Below are 23388 nucleotides of genomic sequence, written 5' to 3'. Positions count from 1 at the left end.
TTGTTATGATTATTTGGATGCAAATTGAGGTTGGCAAATGTCTTGGATGGTTCCAGAATGTATTTTGAGCCTTGTTTGAGCTATGTATTGGTTGGCACTTACTTGACATTGGTCTGGCATGCTTTGTGATAGAGGCTATATCTATGGTCTATGCATGACCTGTTGGTACATCCTTTGAAGCATATGTCAATGATGCATGCTACCTACATTGTTTGAGCTTTTTTGCCACTTGGAGTCTCAGTTGGGCTTGTACTTGGATACTTTGGAACCTCTTTTGGATCTCTCTTGGCTTGTTAGAGATTGACTTGAGTTGGTACATGATGTACTTGGATGCTATCATATGCTTGATCGCCTACATGCTCTTGGTGCTCTCATGATGTATGGTCTTGGCTATGAGATGTCTTATGCATTTACATGCTATCTCTAAGCTTGGTTGCTCATTTTCCATCGACTTTTGTGCCAATGGGAGCTTTCTGCTTATGGTCTTGGATTTACCTAGATCTTGCATGTTATGTATTTGAGCTATTACTTGTGATTTGAAATTGGGATCTCTTATGTGTTCTTGACTATGATATTTGCTTTGGTAGATGCTTCCATATTCGCTCTTGGATGCTTATGAGCTGATTTGATTCATCTTCATTGAGCATACACCGACCTTTGTTAGGTGTTGTTAGTTGTGTGTACATGTTGCTTATTACTTAGGGGATGTATTGATTGTATTGACAGACTCTTGACAAATTTGGGTGTTTGGCTCATGTTTATTGGTTGTGATAATGCCTCTATTATACCCACTCGATGCAAGATTGGTCTTGAAAATCACTGTTGTGATTGGATCTCTATTAGCTCACTGTTTTCTCTCATTTACTCAATGTTGTCATTTATTACAACAAGCTATTTTATGCAGAGTATTATGTATTTATTGGCATGAATAATGTCATTTGGATGTACTATTGATAGTACTTGGCAGGTAGCATCATTGATCACTTGTACTTCACCATTTTGTCTTGGTTTGCTCGTGGTTTTAGGCTATTTACAGGAGTACACAACAAGCTATTTTGACTATCCGCACTATTTCCAACTTGCATTATGGATAGTTCTTCCATTGATAATTCTATATTTAACATCACTAAGTTGGATGGTATAAACTATGGCTATTGAAAAAGCCAAATATGGTAAGTATTGGTGCAAACATTGCAAGTTAAAGCATTGGGATTGAGTGGGCAGTAGCCAGCACAATGATGCCTAATGATCAATGACTTGAGCTTGATGAATTGTGCAAGTCCACTATCATATTGTCTCTCATAGAATAGGTACATTACAACGTAGTTGATGAATTACAGAGTGCATGGGATCTTTGGGAGAAAATTAAGAACTTGTATGACAAGAAAAGTCCTGCTTCCCAGATGTACTAGTTAAAACAGCTTATGGATCTTTGCATGAAGGAGAATGTGACTATGTCTGCTCATTTGAGTTCCATACTATCCTGAAACATTTGGTTTCACAGGGCATTGATTTTAAGGAGGATGTGACTCCCTTGTTCTTTCTTGGCATTCTCAATGACTCTTGGGATATATTTCGTACTACTTTCTGTGCCTTTGCTACTACACTTAAGCTATCTGATGTTGAGAGAGCTCTTCTTCAGGAAGAGATAAACATAAATAATTTGGATGCCTCATGTGTCTCTCATGCATTGACAGTTAGAGGCAGGAATGATGGAAATGGAAAGAATGGCAGTGGCAGTGGCCGTGGACGGGATTCTTAGAGATCCCCCTCCTCCAAGTTTCATGGGAAACCATGTAGCAAATCTTGTGGCAGGAATGCAAACATTACATGCCATCATTGTGGAAAAAATGACAACATTAGACCACAATGTCATGAACTACGCAATGAAAGATGCAAGAAAAAGAGGAAAGAGAAAGTGTAAGAGAAGTCCTCTGATCGCAGTATTGTACTTGCAAAGTCTAGTGCTAAGATTGAGGAAATTACTGCTATGCAACTTGAGGAATCTAATGGATATTATATTGTTGCAGCTTCTTCATGTGATGCCTCATAGATGACTTACACTCACTCTATGTATGCCCAGTGTTGGCTTTTGGATTTGAGTGTGTCCTTTCATGTGACACCCTATAGAGAGACTAGTTTCATACATACCACACTATTTCTAGTTCTATGCATCTTGGTGATGATAGGTCTCTTAATATTTGGGCATAGATGATGTTCTGCTTGAGTTTCCCTCTGGCAGCACTTTTCTCATGCATGATGTACACCATCTACTTGCATTGACCTGCAATTTTATGTCAATAACAACTTGATGATGCAAGATATTATGTGTCATTTGGGGACTTTGCATGGAAAATTACTCGTGGCAGGCTTGTACTTGTAAGAGGTGCCAAGTATGGCAGCATGTATCCCTTGGTTGTATCTTTTTCTACTCTTAATCATGTTTTGGCATTGGGTTCTATCCCACATGTATCTCTTTGGCATGCTCGTTTGGGGCATATCTCTCTTGAAGGAATGAAAATGCTTCATGCTTGACACTATGTCCCGCCTTTTAACTCTTCTGACTTTGCATCATGTGACTAGGAACTCCCATAAGTCTAGTATGTCACACATTGGTGAGCCATTGGCTCTTATGCATTATGATATTTGTGGACCCATGCTGCCCTATTAGTCATCACTAGAGGGTGCGAAGTACTTCATTACATTTATTGATGACTTTTTACATAAGGTTTAGGCTTATCCCTTAAAGCAGAAGTCTAATATCTTGGAAACAATATTTCAGTGTTGGCTTGCTTTAGCCGAGAATCAGTCTGCTAGGCATAGACTTAAATACCTAAGGACAGATAATGGGGATGAGTATATCTCACCTACTTTTGAGCAGTTTTGTGATAAGTGGGGTATTAAGCATTAGTTGACTGCCCCTTACACCCCTCCCCAGAATGGTATGTCTGAGTGCATAAAATGAACTATCTAGGAGAGGGTACATTATCATTGCAGTGCATATCATTAATAGATCACCTTGTAGTGGCATTGACTTCTAGGTTGCAGAGGAGGTATGGATAGGAAATCCTCCCTCTTATACTCATTTGCATGTCTTTGGATGTGAGACATTTTTCCGTGTGCCCAAGGTCAAGTGTAATAAACTAGATCCTAAAAGTGTGAAATGCACATTCCTTGGCTATGGAGATGTAGGTGAGATGGGATATCTTCCTTGGGATTTGGAGGTGCAAAAAGTCATCCACAGCCATGATGTTGTGTTCCATGAGGACAAAATGCATAGGCAGGTTGATAAGATAGTCGAGATATGTAAGGTTATCTTTCAGGAGGAGTTGCCTGCTCCCGTATAGCCAGTTGGATAGCTTGTAGCAGCAATTGGTACTCATGGCCAGGATATTCGACATGATGTTGGACATGCAACGCAGCCTACAATGAGGTGTTCTACTGGACTCCAGACTCCTGACCGCGTTGAGCACTCTATGCACTATGTCTTGGTTATAGGCTAGAGAGTCTCTCACCTATGATAAGGCTATGTACAGTGGTGATAGCCACTCCTATGAGAGGGCTATGTAGTTTGAGACACCCTCATTACATATGAATCATACTTGGGATTTCGTTTCCTTGCCTAGGTGTACAATTGAAAAGTACCCCTAGACACTCTAAGCCAATATACAAGGCCAGATTGGTAGCAAAAGGCTTTAAGCAGGAACATGGTGTTGACTTTGATGTGGTCTTATCTACTGTGGTTAAGATGAGTACTGTAACGTGTCCCCTAGTATCATCCAGGACACGTCTTAGCAGTCCATCGGAAAGGATGTCTAGAAAGCTCCAACCGACATTCCCATGGAATGTTACGGGTTTTGCAATATAGTTCTTCCCGCGTCTGCCACGTAGCGGAAGTATCCTGGCCGTTCCCACTTAGGATCGACCGGAATTAGGGTTTTCCTAATGGGTCACTAGCTAACAACAACTAGCGTCAGACCCGAGCGAACTACTTTACGCAGAAACGCCAGGTCCGAAGCAGATTCACACTGCACTTGGTTCAAGGAGAATGGGAAACGAGAGGGATGCAAAGCTCAACCTCTCTGCCATAAGGCATAGTCCCATTCTGTTCCCCTAAAACAACGTAAATCGGGTAAGACGTAACTCTAGGTCATCGTTCTCGTTATTCTTTTTGATGATGATGATCATTCCGCTGCTCCTCGAGATTTTTGAGAAAAGTTCCCGGCTAACCGAGACCACCCAACCGTAGGACGGGCCCATGGCCCATCCTCCGCACTTTCCTCGGTTTGTTTTAGTTATGTAATTATCTAACACATTAATTTGACATATAACAATCAGCTTCTTTAATTAATCTTGTTTAAGCACTGGTTCCTTCACGTAATCTTATCATGTGACATATAAAAACAATATCAAGCAAGTTCTTTTAACATCTCATCATTTTATCTTTGAATTACAAGAAGTTCTGCCCGTAGGCTTGTCCATAATTTGCTCGGAGGCTAACAAGTAATCTCCAGGGATTACTATTCCAAGCTTCCGCCCGTCAACTAGTATGCGAGCCTCGGGATCCAATCCGAGTCGCATTAGCCCCTTGTGCAGGACCCGGAAGGCGAGGGATTTACGGCCAGAGCCCCCCCTGTCACCCAAGCGTCCTCCTGCTCCAAGTAGAACTCAACGGAGAGACCTCTCGCGGCGGGTTCGGTCCACGTTCCCGGCGCGGTCAAACAACCCCCTTGGTTAGGGTCAGGTAGGCACTCGGGGTTAACTGAAGCTGCCTCTCCCTTCATGCTTTTAACCTGAAGTATAGATACTTATTTAATTTGTAATTCATAAATCAAACAGAGCCTAAAATCTTTAGCAAGCACAAACATTTCCATTAACCAACCCAGTTGTATGGCAAACTGCTAAAGAAGTGTTCTTTCCTTTTTGAGTGTATCAGCAGTCGTTCTCAAGATGTCTTGTAACTTGGCAAGATCCCTTATATTCGGATGTAGGGTATACCTAGCTTGGTTAACCCTAAGGTACCTTAGATATGCTAGTTTTTATTTTACAACTTTCCTTATTTTGAAGGATATCCAAAAACTACGTCTTTTTGCAAGATAACTTGCGTAAGGATCTGCCGTCTTTGCAAAGGTTTTTCCCTTTTCTCTTTGTGAATTGATCACAAAATGATTTCACACATGTTGCGCAAGTCCCGCGACGGAATAATCTGTTTAGATTCCTTAAGCTGACGTATGTCAGGACTAGGGTTCCTTAATTTAAGAACCTTAGGGACGAACCCTAATTTCTTATCTTTATGAATTTATTGTCCTTGCGGTAAGGTAAGTAGTCCAATGTTTTAGGGTATGAATGTTTCTATGTTTAGATTGGTCCGGTTAGCTTTTGGAAAGATTGGTTTGGTCAGCTTTTGGAAGGTAATCTTACTCGTCTTGTCACGGTTTTACTATCTTTGATTAACTTTCTCAATCAATACAATTTAATTTGGCATATAGCATAATGCCATGATGATACAAGGATCGACGATACTCCTTGGGACAAAGTCCTAGCTAATGAATTGGTGAATACACACTTTATTAGTTCCAAGTCCTCAATTTGCAGGGGAAAAGTGTTAATAGAGTGTCATCCAGCAACTTCCTATCACATTTTCTTTCCAAATGAGTTCGTATATCTAATTTTTATACTTATTAATTTCTAACGTCTAACTTCCGTTTTCTTTAAAGATGAACTCATGCTAATTACAACAGTTGCCTTGCTAAGATGTGCAACTAGCAAAGACAACTCTCTAGTAATTTGAGCATCGAAAGAAATCTTTCATGAATTTAGCTATTTTGCCATGATTCGTTGCGAAAGGAATATATAATTTCTTCATTTTAGGGCTATATTACTATAGTAAATGAATAGTTTTTGCCTATTATTCTATAATGCTTGATGCAATTTGAAGAAAGCCAATTGTCATTCATAAGCTAACTACTTCGTTAAAAATAACTTGAACAAATAAATATATTTCCTTAACAATTTTTCTTTGCATGATTGACTAAAAACCCGAATTAACAACAAGAAGAAAAACCTGGCTTTGAGGTGAGATATCCACATGGATACCAGGAGATGACCCTCCCGCGGCTACACCTTGGACTTTCTTAGGAGGCATCGCAACTGTAGTGCGTTGAACGTGGAAGCAACTTTACCTTCTTTCGGACAACACTTAGCACTCTCTTCCCTTTTTCAAGGGGGGAAAGAAGAACAAAACTTCAAAGTATTTTGCGAGTTTGAAGGAAAGGCTAAGGACAATTTCTCTTGGGAGAAAGGGCCTTACAGAATTTTAAGGGAGGAACTCCAAGGGAGGGAAAGTAGTCCTTAAAGGATATAAAAAAAAGGGGCCTAATGAGGCCTTAGGAGAAGATATAAGGGGTAGTTCGAGGGTTATAATGAGCAAAGGCCCTAAGGGGAAATAAAGCTTAGGAAGATAAGACCTTTAAGGTCAAAAACCCTTTTAGGGGGGGGGGGGGGGGAAATCTCCAATCCAACACAGAAGGGGGAAAAAATAAGACTTTTTAAGGTTTGAGTTGTTTTGAATTTAAAACCATGGGAAGGGTTTCTTTAAACCTCCGGCCTAAGGTGGGTTTTGGGGGCAAGGGGACTTAAACTCCAAGGGGAAAAGGGGATGTAAAGATTGTTCGGGAAGGGCTTATGGAAAACCACGGAAAAGGGGGTTTTAAACGGACCACAGGAGGGTGCTTAAATCCCGGGGTAATAAGAACCCGCTTGAGAGGGCAATAGGGAAGGGCCACGAGAAGGGGTTTAGAAACCCGGGCTAATGGGAGCTTGTGGGGAACCCAAGGGGGAAAAAGGGCTTAATTTCTAGGGTAAATGGGCTTTTAAAGAGGCTTGGGTGGAACCCCACAGGAAGGGGGGCTTTGGAGGAGGCCCTTAGAAGCTTTCAAGAAGCTTATTGAAGCTTCTATGGTCTTCAGATATCCACGTGGGAGGAAAAAGGGAGATGATCAGATGACGGTTGATGGCATCAACTTCTGGCGGCGATTCAGGCTGTAGGCGGCGTAGCTCTACTCTCTATCTCACACGGCAGCGTCAGCTCCTCCTTACTCCTTTCTGTCTCACGTCTGGTAGCCTCCCTGTTCTTCTTGATCTTCTTCAGCCTCACGGCGCACATAGAGGCAATGTTACTCTCTTCTTTCTCACACGGCAGTGACTGCAGCGTTATGTCTCTCTCTCCCTCCCCCTCCCCCTTCCCTTCCTCCCACAGGGTTTATATGGGAGGGGGGAGAGGTACCTTCCCTCCCCACGCGGCTCGTGCATGGGTTTATCCATGGCGTATTTTTGGATGTTGGAATTCCCTTGCATGACTATCACGTGGGTTTAGAAATATTCTCATAATTGAAATATTACAAGTACCCTGTGCTTGGTTTTGGCTTTCGTTGCACAACTTGACTTGGAATTTTATCAAATGGATGTCAAGACACCATTCTTACATGGGGACTTGCATGGTGAGATTTACATAGAGCGGCCTAAGGGCTTTGCAGAGCCTGGCAGGGAACACCTAGTGTGTAGATTCAGGAAAAGTCTTTATGGCTTGAAGCAGGCACGTAGGGAATGGTATCATAAGTTCGATGTATTTATGTAATCAGAGGGCTACATCCATAATGCTATGGATTTGTGGTTGTACACGAAGAAAGACCATGATGGATCTTTATTAGTTTTGGTACTCTATGTGGATGTCATGTTTTTGGTAGGGAAACCTCATGATGAGCTAGATGTTCTTAAGGCTTAGCTCAAGAAGAGCATTGAGATAAGAGATTTGGGGTAGGCCTCTCATATTCTTGGTATGCACATTACACATGATAGGCATCAATGACTACTCTATCTATCACAGAGAGAGTACATTCATAAAGTCCTTGAGTGCTTTTGTATGCAAGATGTAAAGCCTATTGGTTGTTCATTGCCTTCTCATGTGAAGGTATCATAGGTCGATTCAGATAAGCAAAGGGCTGAGATGGCCAAGATTCCCTATGCATTGGCAGTGGGCAGTCTTATGTATGCCATGATAGCCACCCGTCTAGATATTGCATTTGCAATTGGTGTTGTGGTAGCACATTATATGGCTACACCTAGCAAGAGGCATTGGGATGCCATGAAGGGTATCATGAGGTACCTAAAGGGCACTACTAATATGTGCATATGTTACGGCAACCATGATATAGGAGTCATGGGATACACTAACTCTGACTATAGGGGCTTTTGTACTATAGGGGCCACCTCTGGATGGAGTTATACTAACCATGATAGTAGGAAGTCCACCTCTGGCTATGTGTTCACTTTTGTTGGAGGTGCTATTTCATGGATATCTAGGGTGCAAAAATGCATGGCCCTTTCTACTATAGGGGCTGAGTATGTTGCATCCACTAAGGCTTGCAAGCACGCCATTTGTTTGTTGACCTTGGTATTGTAGAGATTCAAGGTTGTTGGGGGTAAAGGTGCCTCTGCCTAGTGGCTCGTGTATTACTACACTGACAATACCCACACCTGTATACTGTAGAGGTGATGAGTGCCCATCACTATCAATTCATTCTCTATTCATTTAGTGACATTTGAATAAAGGGAAGGTTGGTCACATATTGTGACTATTGGAGTTCCCACATTTGGAGTCTCTCTCTTTCTTGCTCTTGCTCCATCCGCCATAGCTCTCACCTCCATGCTCTCTTACTCGATCCTTCTCACCTTTCAAATTAAAATATTGATCATTACATTGTTGTTTATATACAAGGATGCCACATAAAGAGGTCATGGTGGTAGGCAGATGGTAGGTAGGATAGGTATCCACTTGGTAGATGCTACATGATAAGATAATCATCAATAAAAGGAGGTGCAAGAGATAAGCTTTGTTGACTTTTGGAGGCTTACATAAGATATTTGAATATTCTTCCAATAGGCTTTACATTTCGGAACTTTGGTAGAAGTATTCTCTTCAAACATCTTGGCACTATACTATTTATGCATTGTGGAATTCAAAATAAAAGTTTGAGCTAACATTAATGTTCTTACATTGATATGATTAAAAAAGGGTAAAAAGTCAAAAAATAATTAATTTTGAGAAACCAAAAGTAAATCAATAGATGTGCAAGGAAAATATGATGATAATTATGATGACAAGTAGTATACTCACTCAAGAATACTCTAGATCATGGGGTCTAATTTATTTACCCCCCATGTTGAAGATAATGCTACAAAAGATGGTATATCCAATAAACCAAAATAATCATATCATAGACATCTACTGATGGTCCCATTTAGAAAGATATTGCTAAAAGTTAAAAGAACCCCAAGAAGTTTCAAACAACATTTTCATATTAGATTCAATGCCCTTATGAAAGTTCTAGTACCAAAGTATAGTGACACTATAAGGGATCACCCCAGCTTCATTTGTGCCTTCACATGGGTTTTAGATTTTTATGTTTAAGTTTACCAAGAAACCACTCACCCTCACTGAGCTCTTCTACCATCATCAAGTTAATTTTTTTTAGTTTAGAATATCACTCAATGTGTTTAGAATACCAATTACTATGTGTCATGCAAGTAGTCCTACCCTTCCTATGCCAAACATTGTTGTAGCTGAGTTCCTCACTACAAGGATATAGGGGAATAGCAACGGCCATTTGTGATGCAAATTAGTGGTGTTGCAAATGTGATCCAAATAGCGACAAAAAAAAAGGGTCGAAACTCGAGTGTGGCATTTTGCGTAAAAGAGCGAAAGAGAGAGCAAACTACATCGTGTGTTTGGGAGGGAGAAGGAGAGCTTCTCACCAAAGCGGTCGCTATTCACAAATAAGAGGAGAAAGTGCACGAAGGGCAAAGAGGAGCCAGTGTTGCAAAGAGGAGCTGCTAAATCCATCCTCGAGCCTTTACGGTGAGTGCATTGCTTCCTCTTGGTTTGTTCTTGTTTTTTCTCCTTTTCTTTTGTTTGTTTTTGTTAAGAATGATGTATATTGAGGGAGAAAGAGAGGAAATGAGAGAGAAAGAGGAAGAGAGAAAAATAAAAAAAGATCGAGAGAGAGAGAGAGGGAATAAACATGAAACATAATAAAGAAAGAGAGAAATAGAGAGAGAGGGAGGGAGAGAGGAGAAGGAATGGATGAAAAACGAAGAGAGGGTAAGATCTTGTTCTTTAATTTTTTCTTTTCTTATTTGTAGTTGTAGTAGTAGTAATAGAGATAGAGAGAGAGAGATGTTTTATTAAAGATGCACCTTGGATGTGTTCGATGCTTTGGGTGGTGGTGGTGGTAGTGGTAGTAGTAGTAGTAGTAGTAGTAGTAGTAGTAGTAGTAGTAGTAGTAGTAGTAGTAGTAGTAGTAGTAGTAGTAGTAGTAGTAGTAGTAGTAGTAGTAGTAGTAGTAGTAGTAGTAGTAGTAGTAGTAGTAGTAGTAGTAGTAGTAGTAGTAGTAGTAGTAGTAGTAGTAGTAGTAGTAGTAGTAGTAGTAGTAGTAGTAGTAGTAGTAGTAGTAGTAGTAGTAGTAGTGAGAGAGAGAGAGAGAAAGAGATGTTTTATTAAAGGTGCACCTTGGATGTGTTCAATGATTTGGATAGTCATAGTAGTAGTAGTAGTAGTAGTAGTAGTAGCAGAGAGAGAGAAAGAGATTTTTTATTAAGGTGCACCTTGAATGTTTTCGATGCTTTGAGTAGTGGTAGTGGTAGTGGTAGTGGTAGTGGTAGTGGTAGTGGTAGTGGTAGTGGTAGTGGTAGAGAGAGAGAGAGAGAGAGGTTTTGTTAAAGGTCCACCTTGGGTGTGTTTGATGCTTCAAGAAGGCGAGTACTAGTATTAGTAATATGTGTTCGATTGCTTTGGGAAGACCAGTAGTAGTAGTAGTAGCAGTAGTAGCAGTAGTAGTAGTAGTAGAGAGAGAGAGAGAGAGAGAGAGAGAGAGATTTTGTTAAAGGTGCACCTTGGGTGTGTTCAACACTTCAGAAAGGTGAGGACTAGTAGTAGTGGTATGTGTTCGACACTTCAGAAAGGCAAGTACTATATATATATGTATATATGTATGTATGTATATATATATATATATATATATATATATATATATATATATATATATATATATATATATATATATATATATAAAGGATATACCTTAGGTGTGTTCAATGGTTCGGGAAGACACACACAAAGGAAAAACGGTGGTGAGGTCCGGTGCAATACTATGGGATGTGGAGAACACTCCGACATAGGGTAGCTAGTCCCTTGCCCCCATGCATAGCATATTAGACTTTACATACTATAGACCAGTGGAGACTTTACATACGTTGATTTTGTTGAGTTACAAGAGAAGAAATCCCTTCTCAAACAATTTAAGAAAGAAAAAAAGAATGATAACAAAAACAAATTGTTTGTCGTAATGTAGACCAAATGGAAAACGATGAAGGCCATGATATTCAAGATCACGAGGCATATCTTAATCAGCGTGTCCCATGTCCTTGCTCTCAATGTAAGTTGGCAATTAGATGAAAACATCGATTGTCAATAGAATATGTATGACGCTTCAACGAGTTTCAATCAGAGATCATTGATCAGGTGATCTCAAATTTTGAGAAAACAATAAGAAAAGTGTATATCAATGATGCATTGTATTCGTAAACTAGTTGAATATCATATATAAAAACATTAGATGTGGCTATAAATTTTTTACAGGGAGGTGACATCTCATCCCAAGGAGGAGTACACCTTTTGCAGCTAGTGAAGAGCTCATGGGCGTGCAATGGATGGAATGCCTTAGCTAATCCACCACTTGGAAGGGACTACCCAATCTATACCATCAATACCAGAGGAGACATGTAGCCTTTCAAACTTTCCTACAATCTTGGAGCCTGAGATGGAGGCAATGATCGATGCATTAATACCCATGGATGTCAAGATACCTGATCCGCTTAGAGAGAAAGCATCCATGCCATTATATGATGGGTGTCATGTATCTCACCTAAAGACATTCACAAGGAACTTTCAATCGATCTCCATATAGGAAAAAAAGAGAATTCCCCATGGAATTCCCTAGTTGAAAATACATATAAGTGGGGAAAGTAAAAACTAGGGAAAATGGGACATTTCCTAGTGAGAACAAGTAGGGAATCACATAAGACCTTTCCTATATAGGAAATATTTCCTACATAGGAAAATACAAAATTTTCTATGTAGGGAATAATTCCTATATAGAAAATATTTCATATATAGGAAAAATTTTCTAGAGGTGATTCCCTAGGTACTCTCACTAGGAAATCTCTCATTTTTCCTATTTTTTACATTCCCTACTTATATGTACTTTCAACTAGGGAATTCCATGGAAATTCTCTTTTTTCCTTATCACTTTATCTACTTTTCCCTTCCTCTTAGACATCCTAAAATCAAACAAGAAATTGCACAATAAATTTTTAACTAGAAAATTATATAGAGAATGTCATCATTTCCAAGTAAGGATCAATAACATACATCTAATGATCAAAATAGATTAAACAAATTAAAACATCAACATCTACTTCTAGCAACCAAAAGAAAAATGAAAATAATTTTAAAGGAGCATAGAACTAAAAACTAGTTAAGCAACATGTGTGTCTTGATTGTTTTATCCCTTAAATCTCCAATATGTTGCAAAGTAATAAATGTTTGTCTACCCTCTTCTCTAAATTTCAACATGGGTGGCCGATAGATATCATCATATGATGGCATGCGTATCACTCCTATTGATACTCAAGTGATCAAATATCATTAGTTAGTATAACCATTTCAAAAAATGACTCATTATCAACATAAGAAAGCTGGTAATACTTGATTCTTGGCTTAAAGAAGTGTTAAGGCAAGCAATCTCAATGTCTTCCTTTCTTGCATTGTCTCGTGTCATCTTTAGTAACTTGTTTACCTATATATACATAGAGTTAACCAAAGTTCACGATAATACAAGATTATGAAAAATTTCAATAACACAAAAGAAAGTAATTAGATATTTTGTATCAAATTGGGTCACCAAATTTGTACAAGTTTTTGATCCTTAAAGTTGGTACTTGCATCTTGACTTGAAGAAACATTATTGCAAGTAACCTCCTGATCTCCCTTTCTTACATTACCTCTTTTCCCACCTTTTGTTGTTCTTTAATCTATATTTATATATATACACACAATTACTCAAAGTTTAAAAATATAAATAACTATGAATATTTTAAATTAGACAAAGAGATTAATTAAAGCTAGTTAATCTCAAAATGAATCACCTAATAAAGCAAGATGTAAAATATGTACAAATTTTAATTTTCAAAGTTTAGTAGAAATAAAGACATATACCTGAATCGTGATTTGAAGAGACATTAGGGCCAATGACCTTAGCTTTCATTGTTCCATTATTCCTTGTGCCATCATTTGTGATTTTGTTACCTTTATGTACACATAATAAACCAAAGTTTAGAAACATAAGAGACATTTGTAAAACATCAAAACACGCATTTGTAAAACATCAAAACATCAAAACACACATACCTTTTTTGCCCTGTTCTTTACACCATCTGATAGTAAATTGAGCAGGTGAAAACAAGGAATTCATTGTTCATACTTTTATGGGCTCACCAACTTCTCCTTCTGGTTTGAAGCATCTTACAGACTTCCTGTTGAACAGCGCGCAAGGGAGACGAGGAACGGAGGAAGAGAGAAGAGAAGAGAGACACGAGACACCGGAAGTGGAATCCCAGAAGTGCATCAAGTGAGCACACATTAGCTGCAACATCAGCTCCTTAGCTAGAATAGATAAAACATCAAGTAGAATAAACATAAGCTTGAACAGACGAATCAACTGAAAATAGACAAACAACAACTGGAAACAATGAAACATCAACTAGAACAACTCAACGGCTGGAATAATAATGAAATATCAGCTGAAACATATCAACAGCTGGAATAAGAATGAAATGAAATATCATCCCATCAGCTCGAAACATTTCTTATAAACAAAGCGTGGAATAATTTCAACGCATTAGCTATAATATAGATGAAATGATATGAAACGTAGCATGAAGAGCCAAAAATCAGCTGGAAGAAAGAAACATTTAGAATAATCAAATGATAAACAAAATACTGACAATCATCATCAAGAGCTCATCAGTTTTCTTACTACTGCTCAGAGCCCAAGCAAACATCTCAGCAATCTGCTTCTGGGACTCTAGGAACATCTTTGTACGCCTGGCCTCCAGATCATCACGAAATCGCTCAGACTCTCTGCATCTGCAATTTCATCTCTTCTAATCTGAGAAAGCGCTCCCCCAAAGTGCTCTCAACTGGGGGCTGTTGATTCTGCAAGCTGGACTTTGAAGAAGTCCTATGGTTGAGGAATCTGTCCATCTTGAAAGCCTTCGCGGCCTCATAGTCTATACTGCGGCTGCGCTTCTTGTGGAGAGATGTGTAAGAAGTATCATGGTCATCCAGAGACCAGTTGCGATACCAGCATTATCACTTATGGGACCATATACATCTATGGCTAGACAGGCGGCAATGGTACAAAGAATTCTAAGAGCTGCAACTATGATCCCGTACATGGCTGCTAGGGTATGGCTGACATAGATGGCAACAACAATAGCAAATATTGGAACAATTACAGACTTGTAGCCAAGTGCCAAACCAAATATGACATTGGTAGTAGCAGCTCCTGTCCTGCAAGAATCAGCAACATCCTGGACTGGTCTGTATGTATTACTGGTGAAATACTCTGTAACGTAGCCAATTACCAACCCTACCCAAAGCCCTACTCTAACACAAAAAAATAGTTTCCAGTTTTGAACCATCTTTGCACCACCGTTAGGATCATATATGTAAAACGTGGATGGTAGTGCCAACAAACAAACAAAAGCTGCACCGAATGTCATTAAGATGGTGGATATCAGCAACTGTCTCTTCAGTGTAGATTCAATATCCCTTAGATTTGAGATCTCGAACACATCAGTTGCGAACAAGGTTGTGATGAGGCATGCCACAATGCCCATAGAGCTAATGAGTAGAGGGAAGCACATAGCAGTGAAGTCATGATTTGTGCCAAATGATGACATGGAAGCCACAACAAGAGCTGTGCAAGAAGATTCAACAAAGGAGCCAAACAAATCTGAACCCATTCCAACAATATCTCCCACATTATCACCCACATTGTTAGCAATGATCGCTGGATTTCGCGGATCGTCCTCTGGGATATTCCTTTCTACTTTTCCAACAAGATCTACTCCAACATCCATAGTTTTGGTATAGATTCCACCTCCAACCCTTTCAAATAGAGCCACGAATGAGCATCCAAGCCCATAGCCAGTGATGGCCTCAAAAAGGCCCTCCCAATCATCCTTGCAATAAAGCTGGAACAGTTTTATAGTGATGTATAAAACTATGAGGCCATTAGCACCAAGTAAGAAACCCATCACTGAACTTGATTGGAAGGAGATTTTGAATACTTTGCCTATCCCTTTTCTGGCTTCCAAAGTTGTGCGAGCATTTGCATATGTTGCGATCATCATGCCCAAAAATCCTGACATTATGGACGTCAAAGCTCCCAATATAAATGCAACTGTAGTGAAAATTGCTGTAAAGAGAGCTAGGGCACATTCCTGCTTTGGATCGTATTTGCAAGGCTGGGGCTTAGTACTGAACCTTCGCACGAGAATATAGACCCTCATCAGCTGGAAAGAATATAACCGAAACAATGTATCATCAGCTGGAATATAGACGCTCATCTATGGAATAACGAACGAGGATGATCATAATAATGAACGAGGACGATCATCATGAAGCATGGCAATATCAGCTTTCTGGAACCATGTTCAACATGAAATTTAAAACCTCAACATTCTCATGCGAAGGTTGTCATCTACCATGACAAACCCAGATGTAAACAACCCTGCTGCAGATTCTCTGGACTAGCATTCCCAGATCTTGCAGACAATCTTGGGAGATGTTCACTTTCACCCAGGTTGTCGTTTACCATGACAAACCCAGATGTAATCAGCCCTGCTGCAGATTCTCTGGACTAGCATTCCCAGATCTTGCAGACAATCTTGGGAGATGTTCACTTTCACCCAAATATACCGCCACCACTACTGAATCAGAAGATGAGATGGCATCAACCCAACGTTGAGCAAGAAAATTTGCAATATCAGCAAATAAGTAACATCTTGACATTGGGCCTCAACCCCCTTCACCACACAAATTCGAGGAGGTTGTTGTTGTTCAGGATATCTTGACCGAAATCGCCATGATTATCGCCTGAAGTGACCGAATTCTTCATGATCTCTCTATTCCTGTAGCCCACAGTCGCTTCTTCTAAGCAGCTCTAAAAAATCCTGACTGTTATAACAAGCTCTCTCCACAAGTAGCTACCAATATTCTGATTGCTAGCTACGACTCTAGACCTTTTCCAAGCATGCAAACATAGCTCACATGGCAAGTAACATGGGCCAAATGATTTTCAGAATCAAGGGCCTTGCTAAAAAAAACTGACAACTGTCAACAGAGCCACTATGATGGATATAGGTAAGTTAGTAAGTTGAGAAGCTTCCACCACATTTGGCATTATGATTCCAAGGAACAAGACACTGCCATACTTGATAACACTAGCAATTTCAGCTCAGCTAGGCAAGACCCATTTGTCATAACAGGAACTCCATATTTGTGCAATTTCAGCTCAGCTAGGCAAGACCCATTTGTCACATCCCAAATAACAGCAGCTGGCTGATGCCGAGACTAAAACAACAAAAAACCACCCAGCTTAGTGCCAGGAAACCTCCAACCCTATGGCTCTGTACATAACTTTTCAACTAACTGTTGGTGGATGACTAAAATCGCAGTCATTTTGAAGATGATATATACCTCTCCAGCAGCAATAATTTTACCTCCATGAGGTTTTGGAAATGCAAATACCTATTTGGTTATTGGTGACACAATTAACATGAAGGTAAATAGTAAAAAGTTACCAAAACAGCAAACAAGCACAGTACCTTCGAGGCATATGCATGTGCTCGATTCCCAGAGGTAGCCCTTGTTGCACAAATAGACCTTGGTGAGGCCAGTTGTAGAGTCAGGCAGGCATGTGGAGTTTCCACCACACTGGCTATCAAACGAGCAAGGGGGCTATCTGCAGCACGCTCACCTGATCATGATTCATGTTACATAGCTGCTGCTGCCAATCATACTCCTCAAAGTCATCAAGAAATTGATCCCAGGACTGTGGAACTGACATCGAGGACAGTATGCTTGCTTCATCAATACCGTGGCATGTATGCATGCAGTCATGCATCAGTTGGAATTGATCATCCTTATCGGTTTTCAATGTCTGCACTACAGACATACTGTCATCATGTCGATCACCTGTGTCCGTGGTGCCAGTGGGTTTTTCTGCTATTAATTCAAACAGTGGTTCTTGTTGCTCTGCATGGCACCAGGGGAATATATTTCTGCTACCAATTTTTGCAAACTGAGAGGGACAATGGGTACTCATGCATGTACCACCTACATTCATAACCATATTATATTGCAGATAATCATCAGCTAGCAGTGGATTGACTCTACTCACCGGCGAATGTTCTGTACATATACCGTTCTTGGTTTGTGCGTCCAGCACCTGCTGTGGTGCTCATATTTGTCGAATTTGTCCAGAATCTAGCCCCAGTACCCTTGAGGAACATCGGTACTTGCATTCATCTGTGCATTATCCATTAATGGCAGAGTCATGCCGTGTATAAATTTCAGATCAATATTATATTTGCTTGTCTGCAAGGTATTCTGCACGGACACCTGATCCTGTTCATAAGTCATGCACAGCAATAGCTGTTGTTGTTGCTCGTACTCCTCGAAGTCGTCCAGAATGTGATCCCATGGCTGATAATTAACAGACATCGACGACGACGGTACTGCAGCATCATCGTGACTTGCGATGTTCATGTGGTCAATGTGCATCTGGCACTGATCATCCTCAAAGTCATCCAGAATCTGATTCCAATTCGTAGTATTCTGATCAGTACACAAATTAGAACCTGCTGGATCTAGGTCCTGTGGTGGATATATGGGGATCATTCGACTAGAGCTGGAGACCAAAGTGCCAAGAGCTCGGCTGGGAGCCACGGACCCAATTGACCAAATCATGTATCCAATATCCTGGCATACTGATGCTGATGATGGCTCTGAGGGGGCTCCAAATTAGGTGGAGTTACATGATTTTGAACAGGGGGCTCTATTCGATGGGGATGAGAGGGAAAGTCTGTGCTTCCAGGGACATTGAACAGGAGCATGCTATTGTTCTGACTCTCCTGAGATTCATCCTGCACAATGTGTGTGGAAACTAGCTGGGTTGCTTCCTATGCATTGGTCGTTTGGCCTTCGTCCGGTAAGCAGGCTAGGGGTTTGTTCCCAAGTCTGCAGGTGAGGGTCTGGTTCTGTGCGCTGCAGGCCGTTAGGGCTTCGTACGTGAACGAGGACCTGTGGCCATCCATGAAGATGGCATGGCATGCAACCGCCTGATCATCCCTGAAATCCCTCCAAAGAGCCCTGAATCCCCAGCCTCCTACTTATACTCGTGCTTTCACAGATGGTGTCTGCACGGAATATAGCATATCTGAGCTCGGGGCAACGATTTCTTCTTTATCTTCTTCTTTGACTAATCTTGGCGCTATATGATGATTCAACGATCTTCTGTTGAGTCTCTTGGTGTTATAGAGATCGATTGGAGAGAGTGTTGCCTTCTCCTACGTGCACAGAGTTCTCGACGTCATTGTTGGAGGCATTAGATGGCGGTTTCTTGCACTGGCCATCGGCCAGCCCCAATATTGGTTGATCAATGTGCCACTCACTCACTCTACATTACCTTATTAGACGCCCTATTTATTGGACTTGTGGACTTGTGACAAGGATCAACCAATATGCCAATTTCAATGATGATGGAACCTTTGAGCTTGCTCCCAATATCAACATACATTACACTACACTTATGACGTATGCACCATTTCAATTGTACCATGTATTGTGTTCTTGCTCTTGAGAATCGAATGTGTGCATGTTGACATTCAAAAATTGTGCTTTGCATCTACATGTGAGCATCTTGGTAAACCATACCCATAGATCCTATTGCTTGCCTTGTGTCTAACTGTGTGTGTATTATAACAAATGTATTCTCAACATTTTATGATGACATTTACATTGAATGTCTTTTTCTCTTTTAGATGGGTCTTTTCCATTGTAATTCATGGTGGCGTTGATTCATCCAACAAGGAAATTACCTATTGTACTATCTCAAAAGGCATGTTAGGTTGAGACATCTAGCAATTTGATAGGTGTATGTTAGGTTGATATCTCTAGCAATTTGCTAGGTAGGACCATATAAGTAATTTAACTCCAAGAGGGGCATCGGCTTTCATGAAAATGAAAAACTCAAAATGCATTATGTAAGAAAAGACAATGATAGAAATGCACTATGTAACCAAAGAGAATGATAGAAACATGCCATGTAACCAAAGACAATGATACACATATAACACCCACTAGATTTATAGAGAATGCAAGTGTAATCAAATCAATGTTTGCCTAAAAGAATAGATACTGAACCTTTCTTCTTCTTACACCTTGCTTGAGGAGCTATGGAAACTATTTAGAAGATTGCCCAATGGATCAACTTTTCTTTAATGATTAATTGACTTAATAGCATTCCTTGCATTCTTTGCACGAAAGGAATGCTAGGCCACTTTGCGATAGCTTCCACTATTGCATGACATTGCCATGAAGGACATTGTAAGGGAAGCAAAGTTGCTATGCTACAACTTCTCTTCCTTTTTTCTTTTGTTGTTCTCTCCATCCTTTTCTTTCTTTTCTCTCTTATGTTGTGATGCCCCTACGCAAACACAGCGTGAAAAATCCTAAAGTATAACATCATCCGTCTTTCTTATTAATCTAGAGAGCAAATGCAATATTAGTTATTAGTGTCAGTATCCATAGTATAGATTATTCAAACTTACGAGATTTTTAGACACACACACACACACGCACACACACACACACACACACACACACTCTCTCACTCACTCTCTCTCTCTCTCTCTCTCTACATACATACATATGTGTATGTAAATATATATAGGCAGACATGCTATACTGACACCCACATGCCTACTGTTTAGGGCGTTAGTAGTGGCGTGCGAAGGAGCACCAAAAAATTGCAGCAGTAGTTGTGGCGCGCGAAGGAGCAGCAGAGGAGGTTGCGGCAGCTCTTCTGGAGGACTGTGCTGATCTGGATGCAGGGGCTCTTGTCCTTGCAGGAGAGGATGGGGGACGACAGCATATGATGAGAGCCTAGAATCTGCCTTCAATCATCACCACTAGTTTCCAAGGCTCCATTTCCATTAGGAGCTGATGCAACATAACCAGAATAAAAACTATTATTGCTTCTCTATTCTCAGTGTTTTTGTTCGCGTGTGTTTCTCTCTTTGATGTATTCTCATCAATTTAATTAAAATTCTACCTTTCATAATGATACTGATAATTCTAAGTTGAAGCATGTTTCAACTCCTAACAAACCAACCAAGGTATGAATGGACTTGGAATAGTGCTACAATGTCACTTGGATGTACTAGGTTAAGGACATAAAGAGCCAAAGGTAACTTGTGAACCCATATCAAGGAGCCCTAGCTTAGTTGGCTAAGGTGGGTGTATGTGTTTCAACTGGTCAAAGGATCGATTCCTCCCAATTATTGTGTGGCTCTATAGCATTTACTATCCCTGAGTAGAACATATTGGGAATGTCTTCTAGATACAATGGTTGAATCCTTGTTCCCAACTTATGAAGATTTCTTGTTTGAATTAGTGTGTCCATTTTCACATCGTATCTACGTAATGGATGGGTGTTTTTAAAGCTATGGCTGATATGGTTGTAGTAATTAAGGCAAGCTTTTATAATGTGGGTTACAACAAGGCTAAAGATCTATGGTGAGAATCTACTCCTAATTGCAAACTTGAACATGCCAATATAAACATAGTCTTGGTTCTACACCTTATATGCTTTGGATGAGAAACCATCAATTGTTGTAGTGTTTTAATTGCTTAGTCAAATGGTTGAAATTTTTGGGGCATCCTATTGATCTTAGTAGAAGAAAATATACTCTTTAATTAAGGATGATGTTGCTCGCCTTTGACTACCCTAATGATCATAAGCTTCCAATGAGCTCTAATTTTATTGTACAAGTTCTTAAAATGCAAGGATAGTATGTTATATACTCTAGCTACCTAAAAAAGCTTAGGATCTTCTAGTAAGCATACAAATGAAGCCAAAAGTGTTTGCCATTTGGATTCATGCTCTAGAATGGTTAAGCCAACAACTTTTTCTCAAAGTGATGGGTTCACAAGATTTTTTTGTAATCTGTTTCCATATGGCTTTGGGGAACATCACCTGAAGACCCTTGAGGGCATCACAGAGAGAGAAAGAGAGAGAGAGAGAGAGAGAGAGAGAGAGAGAGAGAGAGAGAGAGAGAGAGAGAGAGAGAGTGTGTGTGTGTGGTTGTGGGGGGGGGGGGTACAAAACTAGTAGGGAGAGGGGGAGGGTAATAAAAGCACCCAAGTGATGCCACATTGGCAATCGAATAGAAAGTGCTATTTTTCCAAGAGTTTTCAATAGTTTTTTAGGTTTGGGAGGCATCTAATGAATGACACATAGACATGGGTTTTCCTTTGGTATCATCTTCAATTAGAAAGTGGTATACATATATCCAAGACTCTAATGAAGGGAAACTATATGATGCACTTTTGTCACAAATATACAAATGCATTTTTATTGGTTTTTCAAAATTGCTCTCATATTGTGCCTTACAATTCTTTGATGCAATATGAATGATTGATTACAGATTGTTGATAATCCAAGCTTATAGTGCCATCCTTACATTCATTTAGAGGACCAAGCCATCACAATGGATTGTTGAACTATGTTGCTTTGTATTTTGTATTTTTCCTTTTTATAGTTGCAATAGTCATACAGTGTAACTCCTCCTTTCTAGGGACCTCTAAAAGTTAGTCCATAAGGGGCGTTACTAGGAGATCCCATGGTTTTTGAGTAATCTAGAGTATACAACATATGTGTCTTGCTATTTTAAGAACTACTAAAGGAAGATTATGGCTCATTGGACACTTGTTTTCACTATGGCAGTCAAAGGCAAGCACCATCTTTCTCATTTAAAGAAGTTATACAAATATCAACATTCTTTTCTAACAAGAGTAATAGGATATCTCAAAAAAATTGGACCATTTAAACCATCTAGGTCATTAGTCCAAACACTATAACCATTCAAAATCTTGATGGTTTCTCATCCAAGGGTCATAGTGCTAGACCAAGATTATGTTTACATTGACATGTCCAAGCTTGCAAGGATGAGTATTTTACTATTGTTCTTATAACCATGATTTGTAGAAAAAATTATTTAAGGCATGCATGAAGATCTATTAGGTTTTTAATCCAAACATTGCCATGTATGCCATAATACAATATTCTATGTCTACATGAAATATCAAAACATAGGCATTGAATGGTTATATCACCGAAAAAAGTTAGAGAAAAGAGAGTAATGTTGCACAAAATAGGTATGTAACTACTTGGTTTGAGGCCTCATTTTTCTATAACATGGTGGTCATTTCAAACATTTAGTGCTAGGATAAACCTCGAGGAAGTTACTATATGTATATCCTCTACATCACATGCATTCATGGCCTATTTATAAATATCCTAATCTATGAATTTTTCTTGAACAAAACATAACCCTTTTCTATTCAATTTGTAAATAAACCCTTTATATTATAGCCTTCTATATATAAAAAATGTATAAAAATGTTATTTTAAAAATACCTTATTTTGAACCCATGTGATGCACACATATATTCACGAGTAACTTACTCGAGGGATAAATAAGCCCATGACTATATTTAGATATGGCCTTGTGACTAAAACTAAAGAGGCTTGCATGTGTGTGTGTCTATCATGTGCACATGTAAGCATGTACACTTGTGTTTCTGTGTGTATGTGTGCACATGTTACTGTAGGCACGTGTGTATGCAGCATGTTCATATGTGTTTAGGGGGGTTAGAAAATCTAGGATCACCTTCATATGGCTACTTCCAATTTCATTAATTTTGATTTGTGTTTATGAGCTAGATCAAAGCTTGAATTTCTTATAATCTCCCATATAGAGATTTTTGAGAGAAGGTAGGAAATTCTGTATGTACTTATAGTTTCCTACTATTAAAATTAGAAAATGGCACTCTTTCAAAATTCTGTTATATAGGGAATTTAGAGATAACATAGGAAATCTTCATAGTGACCTATGATTCCCTACAAGGAGAAGTAGGGA

At 39.6% G+C, this 23388-nt stretch overlaps 1 protein-coding gene across 1 annotated transcript; it reads right to left on the bottom strand.

Annotated features, from left to right (window-relative positions):
• Positions 1–14406: 14406 nt before the first annotated feature.
• On the bottom strand, positions 14407–17649 carry LOC148030897 (pyrophosphate-energized vacuolar membrane proton pump 1-like). Its single transcript, XM_087685507.1, has 5 exons — positions 17586–17649; positions 17163–17521; positions 16883–16933; positions 16670–16756; positions 14407–15696 (listed from the first exon to the last, which is right to left on the bottom strand). The coding sequence occupies exons 1-5, from the start codon at positions 17647–17649 to the stop codon at positions 14407–14409; spliced, it is 1851 nt and encodes a 616-aa protein (XP_087541633.1).
• Between the last annotated feature and the right edge of the window lie 5739 nt (positions 17650–23388).

The sequence above is a fragment of the Lygodium microphyllum genome, chromosome 9 (assembly GCF_053477565.2).
Source record: "Lygodium microphyllum isolate KBCC chromosome 9, Lygodium_microphyllum_v1.1.10, whole genome shotgun sequence".
Classification (NCBI taxonomy): domain Eukaryota; kingdom Viridiplantae; phylum Streptophyta; class Polypodiopsida; order Schizaeales; family Lygodiaceae; genus Lygodium; species Lygodium microphyllum.
The sequence above is the reverse complement of the archived record's forward strand: the minus strand, read 5'-3'. Positions and strand labels throughout refer to the sequence as shown.